A 15,353-nucleotide genomic window follows, 5' to 3' on the forward strand; every position below is an offset into this window, starting at 1 on the left:
TTGCTGTATTAAGCTGAAGCACCCAGCCAGCTCTAGTACCTCCCTGCATACTGTAGTTGGCTCCACCTCTCTCACAGTGGTGATGTTGGGATTTGCACTGCACCCTGGGTACCTGCATCTCCCTTGTCTCAATCCTTCACTCAATGGAAGTCACTCAGGAGATCTGATCTGTGGGAGCTGTGGGTAACAAGCTGTCACTTGTAAGTATAGAAGCAGGACTTTTGTGTTTTCAAGTAATAGTGGTGAGCAGGGAGCAGAGGGCCTGAGCCAGAGGTGGTGGAACTGAGTTCCAGCAAGTTCCAGCTGAAAAAAAAAGCCTGTGAACAGCTACATTACCTATAGGTTCGTCTGCTAGAGGGTTGGGAGATAGTAGTTCTTGTGAATCCATGATTACGCTTTGCGCTGAAAAATAAATAAAACAAATTGTTAACAGTAATAACACATACATTTTATATACATATATGGGTGTGTGTATCGTGGGGTTGCATAGTGTCATAGACTACACATTTATTAATTAAAACATGATCGAATTTAACTTTCACATTAAGGACCCATTTGTATTTCTGCCTGCAGCCACAGATAAAAAAAACATTCTACTACTGTCCAGATCTATTTAACGTCAGTTCTAAAGCAAAAGGGAGTGATGGGAACACAGGCAGCAATTTTACAGAAAACATTAACAGGGGCACATAGAGTATTAAAAACCTGACAGAGATTCCAATGCTTCTCTGCTGTACCCCCCAAAAAATAAGGTTTTAGCTGGAATTGGACTGCTCCAGGGCAAGCTTTAAAGTCCAACTCTGTTTTAGTTTCTCCCTCCCTTGGCAGCCTATCTATCCTTCTGAGGCCCCGTACACACCACCGAGTTTCTCGGCAGAATTCAGCCAGAAACTCGATGGGAGACATATTCTGCCGAGAAAACCGGTCGTGTGTACACTTTTCGCCGAGGAAACCGGCGAGGATCTCGTCGGGCCAAAAAGAGAACATGTTCTCTATTTCCTCGTTAGTCAATGGGAAAAGTTGGCTCGCCGAGATCCTCGGCGGCTTCACAAGGAACTCGACAAGCAAAACGATGTGTTTTGCCCGTCAAGTTTCTCAGACGTGTGTACGGGGCCTCAGAGGTATCTTTTTTCTAAGGCCCCGTACACACGCCCGAGAAACTCAATGGGCAAAGCACATCGTTTTGCTCGTCGAGTTCCTTGTGAAGCCGCCGAGGATCTCGGCGAGCCAACTTTTCCCATTGACTAACGAGGAAATAGAGAACATGTTATCTTTTTGGCACGATGAGATCCTCATCGGTTTCCTCGGCGAAAAGTGTACACACGACCGGTTTTCTCGGCAGAATACGTCTCCCATGGAGTTTTTGGCTGAATTCTGCCGAGAAACTCGGTCGTATGTACGGGGCCTGCGGGTTTTTGGCTGGGTCCAATGATGTCACAGGTCCTTCTTCCTGTTTAAATCCTCTTTAGTGGGTCAGCAGATCCTAAAAGCTCATGGTGCTGCTTTCTGTAGCACTCCTTCCTTTGAATTTAGGGTTGGTTTTTAAAAATTTAGGCTCAGATGAGTCAATAGAGAACAGCACTAAAAATCCGTTGAGAATAGCAGTCTTATCAACTTTTTAATTATTCAATGTTGTTGGGGAGTAATTAAATTTTTTTTGCCCTAGGCTTTGAAATGAACTGGGCTTTAAAGTGAACTATTTTTTAGTTCTAACATAAAATTACATCAAGGTAAAACATTGCAATACTACTTGGAAATATGTGCTTACTGAAAATAATCTATAATTTTCCTTTATTCACAACAAGCCCATATGGCAGGCAACCCCAATGTATTCCTGTAAGCCAGCATTTGTTAATCTAACAATCTGTTCAGACAGCTTTACCACTTTCAACTGTTACTGAAAAAGCCAGTAAATGTGTTTGTTATTTTTGTCTTTTTTGGGGGCGGAATTGGTGGGGTTGGGGTGTCCTGATTTAGCTAAAACATCCACAAATATGCTTTTCATGAATGTGCCATTAAATTCCTACAAAGAAATAAAATACTTATTTGAGATAGGCTGGGTTTGGTATATGTGGGTGTCTGCTGTTCTTTTTTTGCTTTGGGTTTTGTGTTTTCTTCTTTGGTTTCTTTGTGTTTCTTTTTTAATGCTGCATGTTAATTATTAATCCAATAAAGCATGTTAAAATTATGTTTGTGCTTATTATTACATTGTGAGTCAATGCTCATTTCTTGGCTGGGTTCGGTTTCCTCTTGCTTGTTCTTCTCTTCTATTTCTACTTCTACTTCTAAAAGAGAACAAGAAAAAAGTAATTTACTGAAAACTTCAAGTGTTACTGTTAGATAGAATTTCATAGACTTCTGTTAGAGAAAAGAAGGATCTCGAACACATGAATAATCCTTAATAATGTCCATAGCTCTGTAGAGTATAGAAATTAGAGTGATTTTAGGTAGGATCAGATATTCTGCAGATATCTAGACAAGGAATTTAACTGCCAAGGGTGAACTGAAGTCATAATAATATGGGGTCCTTATTCAGGGTACTTACCATAATAACATTTGTGAGCTAGTAGGTAAGGGGGGGCACCAAACTTTATAATTTATACATTTTTATAATGTTTTCCCTATTTTGTATCCCTCTTCCGTCGACCTCTAAACCATCATGTCTACATTTAGTAAGAGACCCATAGACCTGTAGGTGGTAGGATTGTAAGTGATGTGGAGAGTAGTTGAAAGGATTTTCATTGTTCTGGAAGTATAGACCATTTGTGCCTTCTTCCAAATGGTTGTCTGGACAGATAAAAAAGCTAAATGTACAGGGTGGGCCATTTATATGGATACACCTTAATAAAATGGGAATGGTTGGTGATATTAACTTCCTGTTTGTGGCACATTAGTATATGTGAGGGGGGAAACTTTTCAAGATGGGTGGTGACCATGGTGGCCATTTTGAAGTCGGACATTTTGAATCCGACTTTTGTTTTTTCAATAGGAAGAGGGTCATGTGACAGATCAAACTTATTGGGAATTTCACAAGAAAAACAATGGTGTCCTTAGTTTTAACGTAACTTTATTCTTTCATGAGTTTTTTACAAGTTTCTGACCACTTATAAAATGTGTTCAATGTGCTCTCCAGTGACATGCGGCGAGTGCTACGCTGTGTGCTCTTGCTGAATGAAGCTAGGACAGCCACTGATGTTTCTTCATTAGACCCCTTTTACACTGGATACGTCTATACCGGAGCGTTAAAATCGCGGTAAATTTGCGGTAAAGCACTGCTATAATGAAAGAAGGAAGCCAGAAGGAAAGTCTAAAAGCCACTGAAAGGTGCTAGGGATACCCCAACCACAAAGGCACACAATACCACACAGTCAGCAGGCTATGGAATTGGAATAACTGAATATGTTTAACCTCCTATGGACTGCCCCACGCAGATATACTGCGGCAGGGCAGCCGTCCTGCGCAAAATTACATATATATATACGCCAGGGATCTGCTCCTGCTGTGATTGGACACAGCGGGAGCCAATCAGTGGGTCCAGCGGACCCGATGTCTTCTGGGACCCGCCGATCATTCTGAAGAGAGGCAAAATGGAGGTTTGCCTATGTAAACAAGGCAGACCACCATTCCGTTTTCCCCCAGTCAAAGAACCCCCACAGTTAGAAAGCACTCCCTAGGCACAAACTTAACCCTTTGATTGCCCCTGATGTTAACCTTTTCCCTGCCAGTGTCATTAGTAGAGTGACGATTTTTTTTAGCACTGATCACTGTATTGGTGTCATTAACCACTTAAGGACCCCCCACTGTATATGTACGTCCTCTTTTTAAACATGGATATCTCAGTAACGGCAGCAGCTGCTGCCACAACTGAGATATCCATGTTTTCAGCTGGCGGCCGTGTAAACGATAACGGCGGTCTCCGCGGCGGATTCGCCGCGAGATCGCCGTTATCGGTGGCGGGAGAGGGCCCCCCCCCCCTCCCGCCGCTTTTCCGCGCCCTCCGCCGCTTACCGGAGCCGTCGGTAGCGGCGGAGGAGATCCGATGCTGCCGCCAGGAGAGTGAGGACTTGAGTGAGGGCAAGATGGCCCCCACCCGTCCTCATAGCTCTGCTGGGCGGAAGTGACGTCAAAACGTCAGTCCCGCCCAGCCTCTTAAAGAGACAATTTTTTTTCTGTCATTTTTTTAAATGACAAATTTTCCTTTTTTTTTTTTTTTTTTTGCATTTAAGCCTAAATATGAGATCTGAGGTCTTTTTGACCCCAGATCTCATATTTAAGAGGACCTGTCATGCTTTTTTCTATTACAAGGGATGTTTACATTCCTTGTAATAGGAATAAAAGTGATCATTTTTTTTTTTTATATATATTTTAGTGTAAAAAATAATAAAATCAATAAAATTAAATAAGAAAACAAAAAATTTTTTTTTTTAAAGCGCCCCGTCCTGACGAGCTCGCGCGCAGAAGCGAACGCATACGTGAGTAGCGCCCGCATATGAAAACGGTGTTCAAATCACACAAGTGAGGTATCGCCGCGATCGTTAGAGCGAGAGCAATAATTATAGCCCTAGAGCTACTCTGTAGCTCAAAAAATGCAACTTATAGAATTTTTTAAACGTCGCCTATCTAGATTTTTAAGGGTAAAAGTTTGACGCCATGCCACGAGCGGGCGCAATTTTAAAGCGTGACATGTTGGGTATCATTTTACTCGGCGTAACATTATCTTTCACAATATATAAAAAAATTGGGCCAAATTTATTGTTGTCTTATTTTTTAATTCAAAAAAGTGAATTTTTTCCAAAAAAAGTGCGCTTGTAAGACTGCTGCGCAAATACGGTGTGACAAAAAGTATTGCAATGACCGCCATTTTATTCTCTAGGGTGTTAGAAAAAAAAAATATATAATGTTTGGGGGTTTTAAGTAATTTTCTAGCAGAAAAAAATGTTTTAGTCTTGCAAACACCAAATCTGAAAAACACCTGAGGTCTTTAAGTGGTTAAGGTGAAAAAACGCAAAGCTTTACAACTCCTTTAAAGTAACACAGTGCAGTATTGCAAAAAATGGCCTGGTCCTGAAGGGGGGTAAACCTTCCGGAGCTAAAGTGGTTAAAATCCAGGTGGGGATGATATTACTAGAAAATCATAAATGTATTCATTTTGTGGCTTAATTTCCTATTTTGACTGGAATAGACCTTTATTAAATACATTGCAATATTGTCGCAATACGCTTAGGGCCCTTTCACACTGGGGCATTTTTCAAGCGCTTTAGCGTTAAAAAAAGCGCCTGTAAAACGCCTGAAAGAAGCTGCATCTGCAATCCCAATGTGAAAGCTCGAGTGCTTTCACACTAAAGCGCCTGAAAAACACCCCAGTGTGAAAGTGGTCTTAGCGTTAAAAAAAAGCGCCTGAAAGAAGCTGCATCTGCAATCCCAATGTGAAAGCCTGAGTGCTTTCACACTGAGGCGCTGAGCTGGCAGGGCGTCAAAAAAAGTCCTGCATGCAGCTTCTTTGCAGCGCTTTAGGAGCGTTTAATACACCGCTCCTAAAGCCCCCTTCCCATTGAGGAAGCTTTTTTTAACGCCAAAGCGCCTGAAAAGCGCCTCAGTGTGAAAGGGGTCTTAGCAGCGCTTTACCAGCGTTTTTCGGGCGCTGGCAGTGTGAAAGGCCTCTGAAAGCACTTGGGCTTTCACATTGGGATTGCAGATGAGGCTTCTTTCAGGCGCTTTACAGGCTTTTTTTAAATGCCAAAGCGCCTAAAAAACGCCCGAAAAACGCCCCTTACTGGAAGCTCAATGAGCAGATAATAACATGGGAGCAGGACATATGGGGCAGAATGAAGACAAGTTTACATTCCTGTAATTTGTAAAATTTTATTTTATTCTAGATAAAGTTTAAAACAAACATAAAGCTGGCAAATAACAAGGAGCTATAGTACTATGGGCCCCTGACCTGGTTATATTGGGAGAAGGTCCGGGTGGGTCTACGAGGTCCATTGTAGTGAATCTAGCTTCAATTATCTACTAACAAACATGTTTAAATGAAACACACTGAGATTCAATGCTTTTTAAAAGGCATAAACTACCACATGCTATTAATAAATATTGCCATCATTGTCAAGTATGGAGGATAGGAAACACAGGAATTGAAATTATTAACCTTGAGATGGTTCGTTCATACTGTCATCTGCGAAATCTGATGCCTGAGATTGTTCTAGAAAGAGAAATAACATACAAATCATACTATATAAACATATGAATAAATCATATTCCACAACACTAATTTTCGTAAGCCTTTCTGAACAAAGATTTAGAATCATATATTCCCCTTTTCATAAAACAATATATGCTGCATTACCTATCTCATCATCTGCAACACAAGAGGTTTCACATTTTTTTGCAAAATACAAACCATCATCCGCCAGTACTTTGACTCTGGTCCATTGAAAGTTGGGTGGAAAACTGTTGGTCATTCATTGATGGTTATCAGGAGGAGTATGGAAACAACTAGTCAAGTAGGTTGACAAACCTAATGCCGCGTTCACACCATCACTTTATGTGATGAAAAAAAACGACGTTTTAAATCATGAAATAAAACGGCGTTTTTGAAACTTCATTTTCAAAAACGACGTTGCCTACACACCATCGTTTTTTCAAAATGCTCTAGCAAAGCGAGGTTATGTTCAGCACTCTTTTCCATTGAAGCTAGCTTCATAACTTGCTTCTGAGCATGCGCGGGTTTAAAAAACGTCGTTTTAAACGTCGTTTTGCCCACACACTATCATTTTAATTGACACAAAAAACGAAGTTTTGAAAAACGACACACAAAATTGAAGCATGCTTCAATTTTTTTTGTTGTTTTTCACAAGACATAAAACGTTTTTTCATCACATAAAGTGATGGTGTGTACGCGGCATTAGGAAAGGACTCATCCACATAAAGATTTTTCTTCCTCCACAATTTGCCATACATGTATGTATATCCATATCCCATGAGATTCATGGTACAGTGGAGTTGATTTACTAAAACTGCAGACTGCAAAATCTGGTGCAGCCCTGCATTGAAGCCAATCAGCTTCCAGACTTTCTTGTTAAAGCTCAATTGAATAAGCTGAATTTAGAAAATGATTGGCTACCATGCACCAGATTTTGCACGGTCTAGTTTTAGTAAATCACCCCAGTGTGTCTGCCCTCTGGAAAGAATACAGAATTACTCAGTGGTGGTGCTTGGAACAGAGGTCTTTTGAGAAATAAAATGATTAGCTATCCTATGAACCTGTCAATAGAGAAGGCATTCTATGGATAATGGAGCAAAATATCCCCTTGGAAACTGCTTACTAGATTCCTATAATTTTGTTGCCTTCATTTATTTCCAAAGATTACATTTTTCCACACTTCTTGACCCATTGACGCCAGAGAAATAATGGAGGGAATACAGTATTTGCCACTGGAGCAAAAAGCTGCAGATAGAAGTAAAAACATTTTTGGGAGCTCTAACCCTTCCTCACGTAACCATGTTTTTTCTTGGGTGCCTGGTGGAGAGGTTTTCCATCACGTTTCATCCTGACATTTGGGCACACTCTGTAAAGGTGGCAATATATATATATTTATTTATATTTTTTTGGTGGTTTCAGTCATCTGAAGAGAGTTGGCCTTGATGTAAAACATGATTGCATTCCACTATATCTTCATGGTTTTTCCCATTTTCAACAAACTATATCAAAGCTGCAAACTTATTCCCCGGTTTCAACTTCACAATCAACTGAATTCTAGCGGTCGATTGAAATAGTGGGTGGTAGGTTTAATTTCTGACAATTACTTGTGATTGTATGTTCCTGGTAGAGGGAAAGTGGTTGAAATTGATGGAAAATTTTCACATGTATGGCCAGCTTTAGAGACGTGCCTCCTACTGCTTACAACAAGCTTTTAGCGTCTGTCTAGCACAAACAACTTAATGCACTCTACAAATAAATCTCACACATCAATAACTAAACATTGTCTATGATATTTATAGCTTTAGTTTTATGTTACTAGATAAAAGGACAGGACAGGACAATTTGATTTGTTGGTAGGCTGGTTAGTACGTTTAGCTGGAATTTTTCTTTGGTTTTGACATGCATCGTCCTTCCATGTGTGCCTTGCTTTTAAGGCCAGTTATAGGTTGGGGAAGTTGCTGTTTGTTTGCACAGTTTTTTGGTGAGGGGGCACACTGGACACCTTTGCTGCCATTATGCGAATTGCTGGGTGTCTAGTGCCCCCCTGTGCCTTTAAGGAGGGATGGGCACCCTCCAGGCAAACCTGCAGTCAATCTATCCATTACTATATATGTGCTCCTACTACAGAGGCTCACAAAATATATAGAGTTACTATTGCAGATAATACTGGGTGCCTTTTTTGCAGCTTATGCATGTACTTGCAAATGTGTGAAAACAACACTCCTGTGTTTAACGTGAACTGTTAGACAGCACAATTTAGTTTGTTGGAGGCTGGTTGGTAAGTTGAGCTGGGAATTTTTCTTAGGTTTTAGATAGAAGAGGTAACATGGTACGGATGTGGATAGGGCAGTAGACACCTTGAAATATTTTGTTTTTGAATTTCGTTTTCGTCTGAAAAATACATTTATCTAGTTACTCCCTAAATTTGTTTCTATTTATTTAGTTTAGTTAAAAAATGCATTTGTCCAAAAATCAGAATTAAGGTTGGGTCTGTCATTGAAGGCTTATAGTGTCTATCGAATGTTCTAAGAAGATTCGACGGAGCAGCTAAACTGTACGACGCCGCAATCAAACATTTCCGGTCAAATGTTCCGCCTACAAGCTATAGAAGAATTCTAATGTTGTATTGTACTAGTAATAATTATTATTGGATAGAAAAAGGTCCTGGACTGCCGCACTCCCCAAAACGACGTCTTTACTATACAAATAAAATCCAAAAAACAACCAAAGCGATCCAGTCAAAACGAAGCGAACAAAAGGAAAAAGGTGGCCGACATGCCTCACATGATGTGATGCTTACTCATAGCTCGTAATTATTATTACTAGTCAACCAACATTAAAATTCTTCCACAGCTTATGGGCCGAGCATTTGACCGGAAATGTACGATTGCGGCATCGTACAGTTTAGCTGCTTGTCGAATCTTCTTAGAACTTTCGATAGACACCATAAGCCTTCAATGACAGATTCGTTGTTTGTATGTTTTTAGCTGCTTCTTCGAATCTTCGTCGTCGAATGGTCTACGCCAACACTGTCTCTATAATGTTGAATCTATTCTCTCTATGTCGAATCTTCATGTCTCTATAATGTCGAATCTTTCCTTTATATGTAGAATAATCTTGGACTAATAGAGTTAAAGCAAAGCTCCACCCTAAAGTGGAATTTACGCTCATCGGAACCCTCCCCCCTCCAGTGTCACATTTGACACCTTTCAGGGGGGAGGGGTTGCAGATACCTGTCTAAAGACCGGTATTTGCACCCACTTCCGGCCACACAGTCTGCAGGTAGACTGCGGACAGGACATCAGATCCCCCCCCCCGTTGTGTCCTGGGAAACACGGCTCCCAGAACACAGTGGGGACCAGTGAGCATGGCGCACACAACTCGCGCATGCGCCGTAGGGAACCAGGCAGTGAAGCCGAAATTGCCTCACTTCCTGGTTCCCTCACCGAGGATGACGGTGGGGGCAGCAGAGTGACGAGTGGGTTCTGAAAAACGGGCAAAAAAAAATTCGAACATACTCTATTTTTTAACAACGTTTTTAACGTTGTCGTTTTTCGGGTTGTAAAAAATGGTCATGTGTGGGCTTTAACGACGTGAAAATCCGCGCATGCTCAGAAGCAAGTTATGAGACAGGAGCGCTCGTTCTAGTAAAACTACCGTTTGTAATGGAGTAAGCACATTCATCACGCTGTAACAGACAGAAAAGCGTGAATCGTCTTTTACTAACACAAAATCAGCTAAAGCAGCCCAAAGGGTGGCGTCACCCGAATGGAACTTCCCCTTTATAGTGCCGTTGTATGTGTTGTACGTCACCGCGCTTTGCTAGAGCATTATTTTTTCACGATCGTGTGTAGGCAAGGCCATTTTAATGATTAAGTTGAAAAAAACGTCATTTTTTCTAGAGCCTGAAAACGTCATTTTTTACAACCCGAAAAATGATCGTGTGTGAGACAAGTTACTATATGATGTCATCATCTTGCAATGACATCACTCATGGTCCATGATGGAGCAGGAATGGTCCTGCCAATAACTTTTCATATTAACCTTTGTAGATAGTGGCAGCATGTGCAGGATGAACACTGGGAGTAAATGACATGACAACGTAAGCATTCCGTGCGATATGTGAAAGATGAAAGGAAGATTTTACACTTGTGCATCCACTCATAGCATAATAAAGCCAGCTGTTGAAACATTAAAAAAAAAATCCATTGCGCTGGCAAATGTTATGAAATTGACACATAAATAATAAATACGACGAGTCTTTAAATGAAAACACTGAATGTCTGGTGCTAAGCAAAAAATAATACTTTGTTTAAGGAACTACACAAAAGTAATTTCCAATGGCTGTCAACAATATAACACGTACATAAATCAATAAGGGATATAAAATGTTTTATTAAAAAACAAAAACGCTTGCTGCCATAGCCTATCCGTGTCACCGGTCGGCATCGGGAAAGCTCCATTAACATGTGGAAAGCACAAGGCAAGATAGAATTTGTTTTATTTCAGAATAAATATTTAATCAAAGGTTTGCTTTTAATAAATATCTTATTCATGAGAGATACGAAATAGATGTCACTAAAAGCATCACGTCTCCTGTTTATCCAAACAACAGTGAAAAAAAAAGGAGTTAATAGAATTTGCTGTGTCAAAGAAAACCTGTCATAAACAAAATGCATGGGCTAATACTGCTGACCCCCTACTAAAAATGCTAGAACCATGATGCTGCTTATTCACCTATTACTCCTAGGAAAAGGGGGCACAAAATTAGGGCCCACGCACATGGGACATGGGATGCCACCTAATTCAAAAGGCACTCCTTTTTAAACAAAAAGAATAAAAAAAATGTTTTTGGGAGAGGTAACGCAACGGGCTACTGGAATGTAACAAGGTCAAAGATTCAAATAATAATAAAGAGTTGTTTATTAGAAGAATAGTGCATAACATGATAGAATTAGATACAATGAAATTTGATCTGGTCCAATGATACAGTATATGTACAATGCAAATACATTCCTCTTTTCCTCAGCGGGCATTCTTTGCGTGGCTCCTTGCAAGCCCCATGGGTGGCCAATTTCCCTTCAGTGGTCTGGGGGGTGGGAGTGGCCATCTAGCCCTAGATTCTTCAACAGCATTATTACTTCTGGTCACATGAATAGTTATTCCACTCTTGAGCGGTAAATATACAACTATGATTTATTCAATACGATGTATGACGACACGTTTTTCCAAACTTTGAACATATGTAACGTATAGTAATGGATTTTTTTAGAGCCAATTGTCCCCCTGAGGAGACCGCACAGAGGTTGAAACACGTCGGGGCTTGCACACCATATAGCACCTGCCATACAATGATGTGCAGAATTGTGTTTCTTACTGAACTGTATTTGTACATATACTGTATCATTGGACCATATCAAATTTCATTGTATCTAATTCTATCATGTTATTGGACTATTCTTCTAATAAACAAGTCTTTATTATTATTAGAATCCTTGACCTTGTTACATTGCTGTCCAAAGCCCCACTGGGGAAATTTTCCATTTCATTCATTTTCGGGGTGTGCAGCCTTTTCATCTCTACCATATGTGTCTTTTCCATACGTGACGGGCTACTGGCCCTTTAAGAAATCAGCTTAACTTTAACGAGTATCGTGGCGAGAAGGCTGAAAATCTATGTGCCTTTCTGGAATTATCTGTACCCCTATATAAAGGGGGTTATATCAGGGGTCTGTCACAGTTGACTGGGACCTGTTGGCGAGTTTCCCTTCCCTCTCACCCTGTCGCACTTTGTGTGGTATGTCACCCTTGTTTAACCACTTAGAGCCTTTTCACACTAAAAGCACGGGGGCGTCAGCAGTAAAGCGTAGTTTTAGATGCGCTTTTTTTCGGGCGCTAGCGGGGCGCTTTTAACCGGCTAGCGGCAAAATATAGGGTTAAAAACACAGGAAAAGTATCGCTGCAGAGAAGCGCTTTGCAGGCGCTTCGGCAGGGGCTGCTTATTGATTTCAATTGGCAGGAGCGCCTCAAAGAAGCTGCTTGCAAGACTTTGTTTGACGTCCTGCCAGCGCAGCAGATGAGACATTTTTTAGGCACTTTACATGCAATATTTTTAGGGCTAAGGTGCCTGAAAAACGCCTCCAGGACTGGCATATTTTTTACACTTGGTGTTTACAAGTTCAAATAATTATATTTTTATTAGAAAGTTACTTAGAACCATCAAACATTATATATTTTTTTTAGACATCCTAGAGAATAAAATGGTGGTTGTTGCAATATTTTATGTCACACAGTATTTGCACAGCTATCTTACAAACGCAATTTTTGGGGAAAAATACACATTTTTTAAATAAAAAAATAAGAAAACAGTAAAGTAAGCCCAATTATTTTTTATATTGTGAAAGATAATGTTACTCCAAGTAAATTGATGCCCACCATGTCATGCTTCAAAATTGCACCCGCACGTGAAATGGCGACAAGCTTTGACACCTAAAGATCTCCATAGGCAAAGTTTAAACATTTTTACAGGTTACTAGTTATGAGTCACAAAGTAGTTTTTTTTCCAGAATTATTGCTCTCCAACCGTGATACCTCACATGTGTGGTTTGAACACCGTTTACATATGTGGGCACAACTTACGTATGCGTTCGTTTCTGCGCGTGAGCATGGTGGATTTTTTTTTATCTTATTTATTTTACACTGTCCCTTTAAAAAGGGTGGTCAGGAAGTGGTTAAAGGGGGGACTTTGGTTGTAATTACTTTGAATTATATTTTGAGTTCTGTGACTAAACATATGGGCCAGATTCACAGACAGCGGCGTATGTTTGAGCGGGCGTAGCGCATCTTATATGCGTTACACCAACGTAACATTGGGAGGCAAGCTGAGTATTCACAAAGCACTTGCTCCCATATTTACGCCAGCGTAACGTAAATAGGCCGGCGTAAGCCCGCCTAATTCAAAGTAGGCAGGTAGTGGGCGTGTTGTATTAAAATTAACCGTGACCCCATGTAAATGAATGGCTGAACGAACGGCTCATGCTCAGAATCACGTTGCATATACTCCCTAAGATCCGACGGCTCACTGCGTACGACGTGAACTTAACCTACGCCCAGCCCTATTCACGTACGACTTACGTAAATGACGTAAAATACACCGCTGTTCCCGCGCTCATACCTTAACAAGACATACCCCTGCTTTATGAGGGGTAAACTTACGCCAGACGTACGCCTTACGTAAACGGCGTAGCTTACTGCGACGGGCGCAAGTACGTTCATGAATCGGCATATCTAGGTCATTTACATATTCGACATGTAAATCAACGGAAGCGCTCTGAGCGGCCAGCGTAAATATGCACCCAAGATACGACGGCGTAGGAGACTTACGTCAGTCGGATGGAGCCAGAATTCAGGCGTATCTGGTTTCAAGAATACGGCGCATAGATACGACGGCGCATCTGTGGACTTACGCAGCGTATAAGAAGATACGGTGGCGTAAGTCCTACCTGAATCTGGCCCTACGATTTTTTATTTAATATCAATTATTGTACGCTTCTTTGAATTAATAAAGAATTATTCATTATAAAAAAAAAACAATCAAAGTGCCACGCCCATTTCTTTCTTTTTTTCCTATTTAAAGAAAATATATTTTTAAAAACAAAAAGTTATACATATGTAAACGATATCATGTACAAAATAGAGTGAGTAATGCACATAATAGCTGCAGATAGAACAGTATTAGTTTCAAATACCCATGCTCCATTCCGACCACCTGAAAATACCAAACTCCGGTATGTAGTGAAAAGAACCTAACCTGACGAGAGGAGGATCCCACATCTTCCAGCACCCCAAATGGGATCAATCTGTAACCTCCGCCATCATCCCAAACCTCACCATCAAAAATGGGAATATCACCAGGGTATGTGCAACAAAACAAAATTAAGCTGAGGATTACTTAAATTCTACCTGACACATTCTACTTTAAACTTCTTATCATTGGTAGAATTGATTAGGGGGGAAGGGAAGAAAGAAAAGGACAGAAGCTCGGAGTGAGAAGAAAAAGAGGCGAGAAAAGAAGAGAAGAGCATCACAGTAAGCGCTGAGTGTATTTTATCCTGACGGTATGGTAGCGCCCAGGTGAATGCCCACATGTTGGGCCAGCCGCGCCCATTTCTATGCCATATGAATATCGTGTGTGATTTTTCTATTTACTGAAAGTATTTGATTGATTGTTTTATATTACGTTAGTCAAGGGCGCAGCCTTGTATCCCATGACCTGCATGCTTGTTCTAAATCAGTGTTTCTCAAACTTTTTTGTCTTGCCGTGCACCAAAAAGATCTAAAAAAAACTTTAAGGCACATCTGAAAAGGTTTAACATTTGTTTGTGTTAAAGAACTTATTTATTTTTACGTATATATTTAATTTTAAATGTATTTCAAATGTACTTTTGCTTGCTTCCTTGCTTTTCATTTAACAGTTTCTTTTTCAGAGTTCCAGACTTGATTAAGTATTTCTCCATAGCTAAACAATTTATAAGCATCAAAGTTGGAATGGAACGGTCTTTATTATTATAATATAATTAGAGCGATCAAGTTCTCCTGAGATCTCGCACAAGTCACGTGTTATGAAAGGAACCAATGAATGACTGACTGACAGAGATTGCATTTTTATATATGTTACTTTTTTAATTTTTGTGAAATGTTTTGATATGTTCAAGGTTTCAAAATGCTAACAATTTTAAATATTTTTCAAACCTCCCACGGCACACCTGCAAAACTCAAGCTGCACACAGTTTGAGAATCACTGTTCTAAATGATGATGGTCATCAGTTTGAGGACACCTAGTTGCAGAAAAAAAGTACTATGAGGGACTCAGGATTCAGGGTCTAGTTTACACCAAATATACCAACAAACCTATTCATGAAATGTTGATTGATAGATTGACTTCTCATGAATGGGAATGACCATACATGGATCCAAATCTTGCCAGTTCAACAGGATTTTCGTTCCATATATGGCCAGCTTTAGAGAATATGGGGATTGCCTACCAGACCTCTCCTTCTGTGAATAATGCCTGTTTGTTACAATAATCTGACAGCTTCAATACATTTGGTTCCGCTGATGTCGATAAAGCATTCACGTCAGGGATTATGGCT

At 40.3% G+C, this 15,353-nt stretch overlaps 1 protein-coding gene across 3 annotated transcripts in view; it reads right to left on the reverse strand.

The window, feature by feature from the left end:
- MACROD2 (mono-ADP ribosylhydrolase 2) overlaps positions 1-15,353 on the reverse strand; it is a 3,190,351-nt gene that overhangs the window by 74,021 nt on the left and 3,100,977 nt on the right. For all 3 annotated transcript variants that reach the window (XM_040351278.1, XM_040351279.1, XM_040351277.1), the window contains exons 17-19: positions 6,149-6,202; positions 2,208-2,285; positions 337-402 (exon numbers count right to left, since the gene is read on the reverse strand). In XM_040351278.1, coding sequence (XP_040207212.1) covers positions 337-402; positions 2,208-2,285; positions 6,149-6,202 — 198 coding nt within the window. The remainder of the gene's footprint in view (positions 1-336; positions 403-2,207; positions 2,286-6,148; positions 6,203-15,353) is intronic.

The sequence above is a fragment of the Rana temporaria genome, chromosome 4 (genome assembly GCF_905171775.1).
Source record: "Rana temporaria chromosome 4, aRanTem1.1, whole genome shotgun sequence".
NCBI lineage: Eukaryota > Metazoa > Chordata > Amphibia > Anura > Ranidae > Rana > Rana temporaria.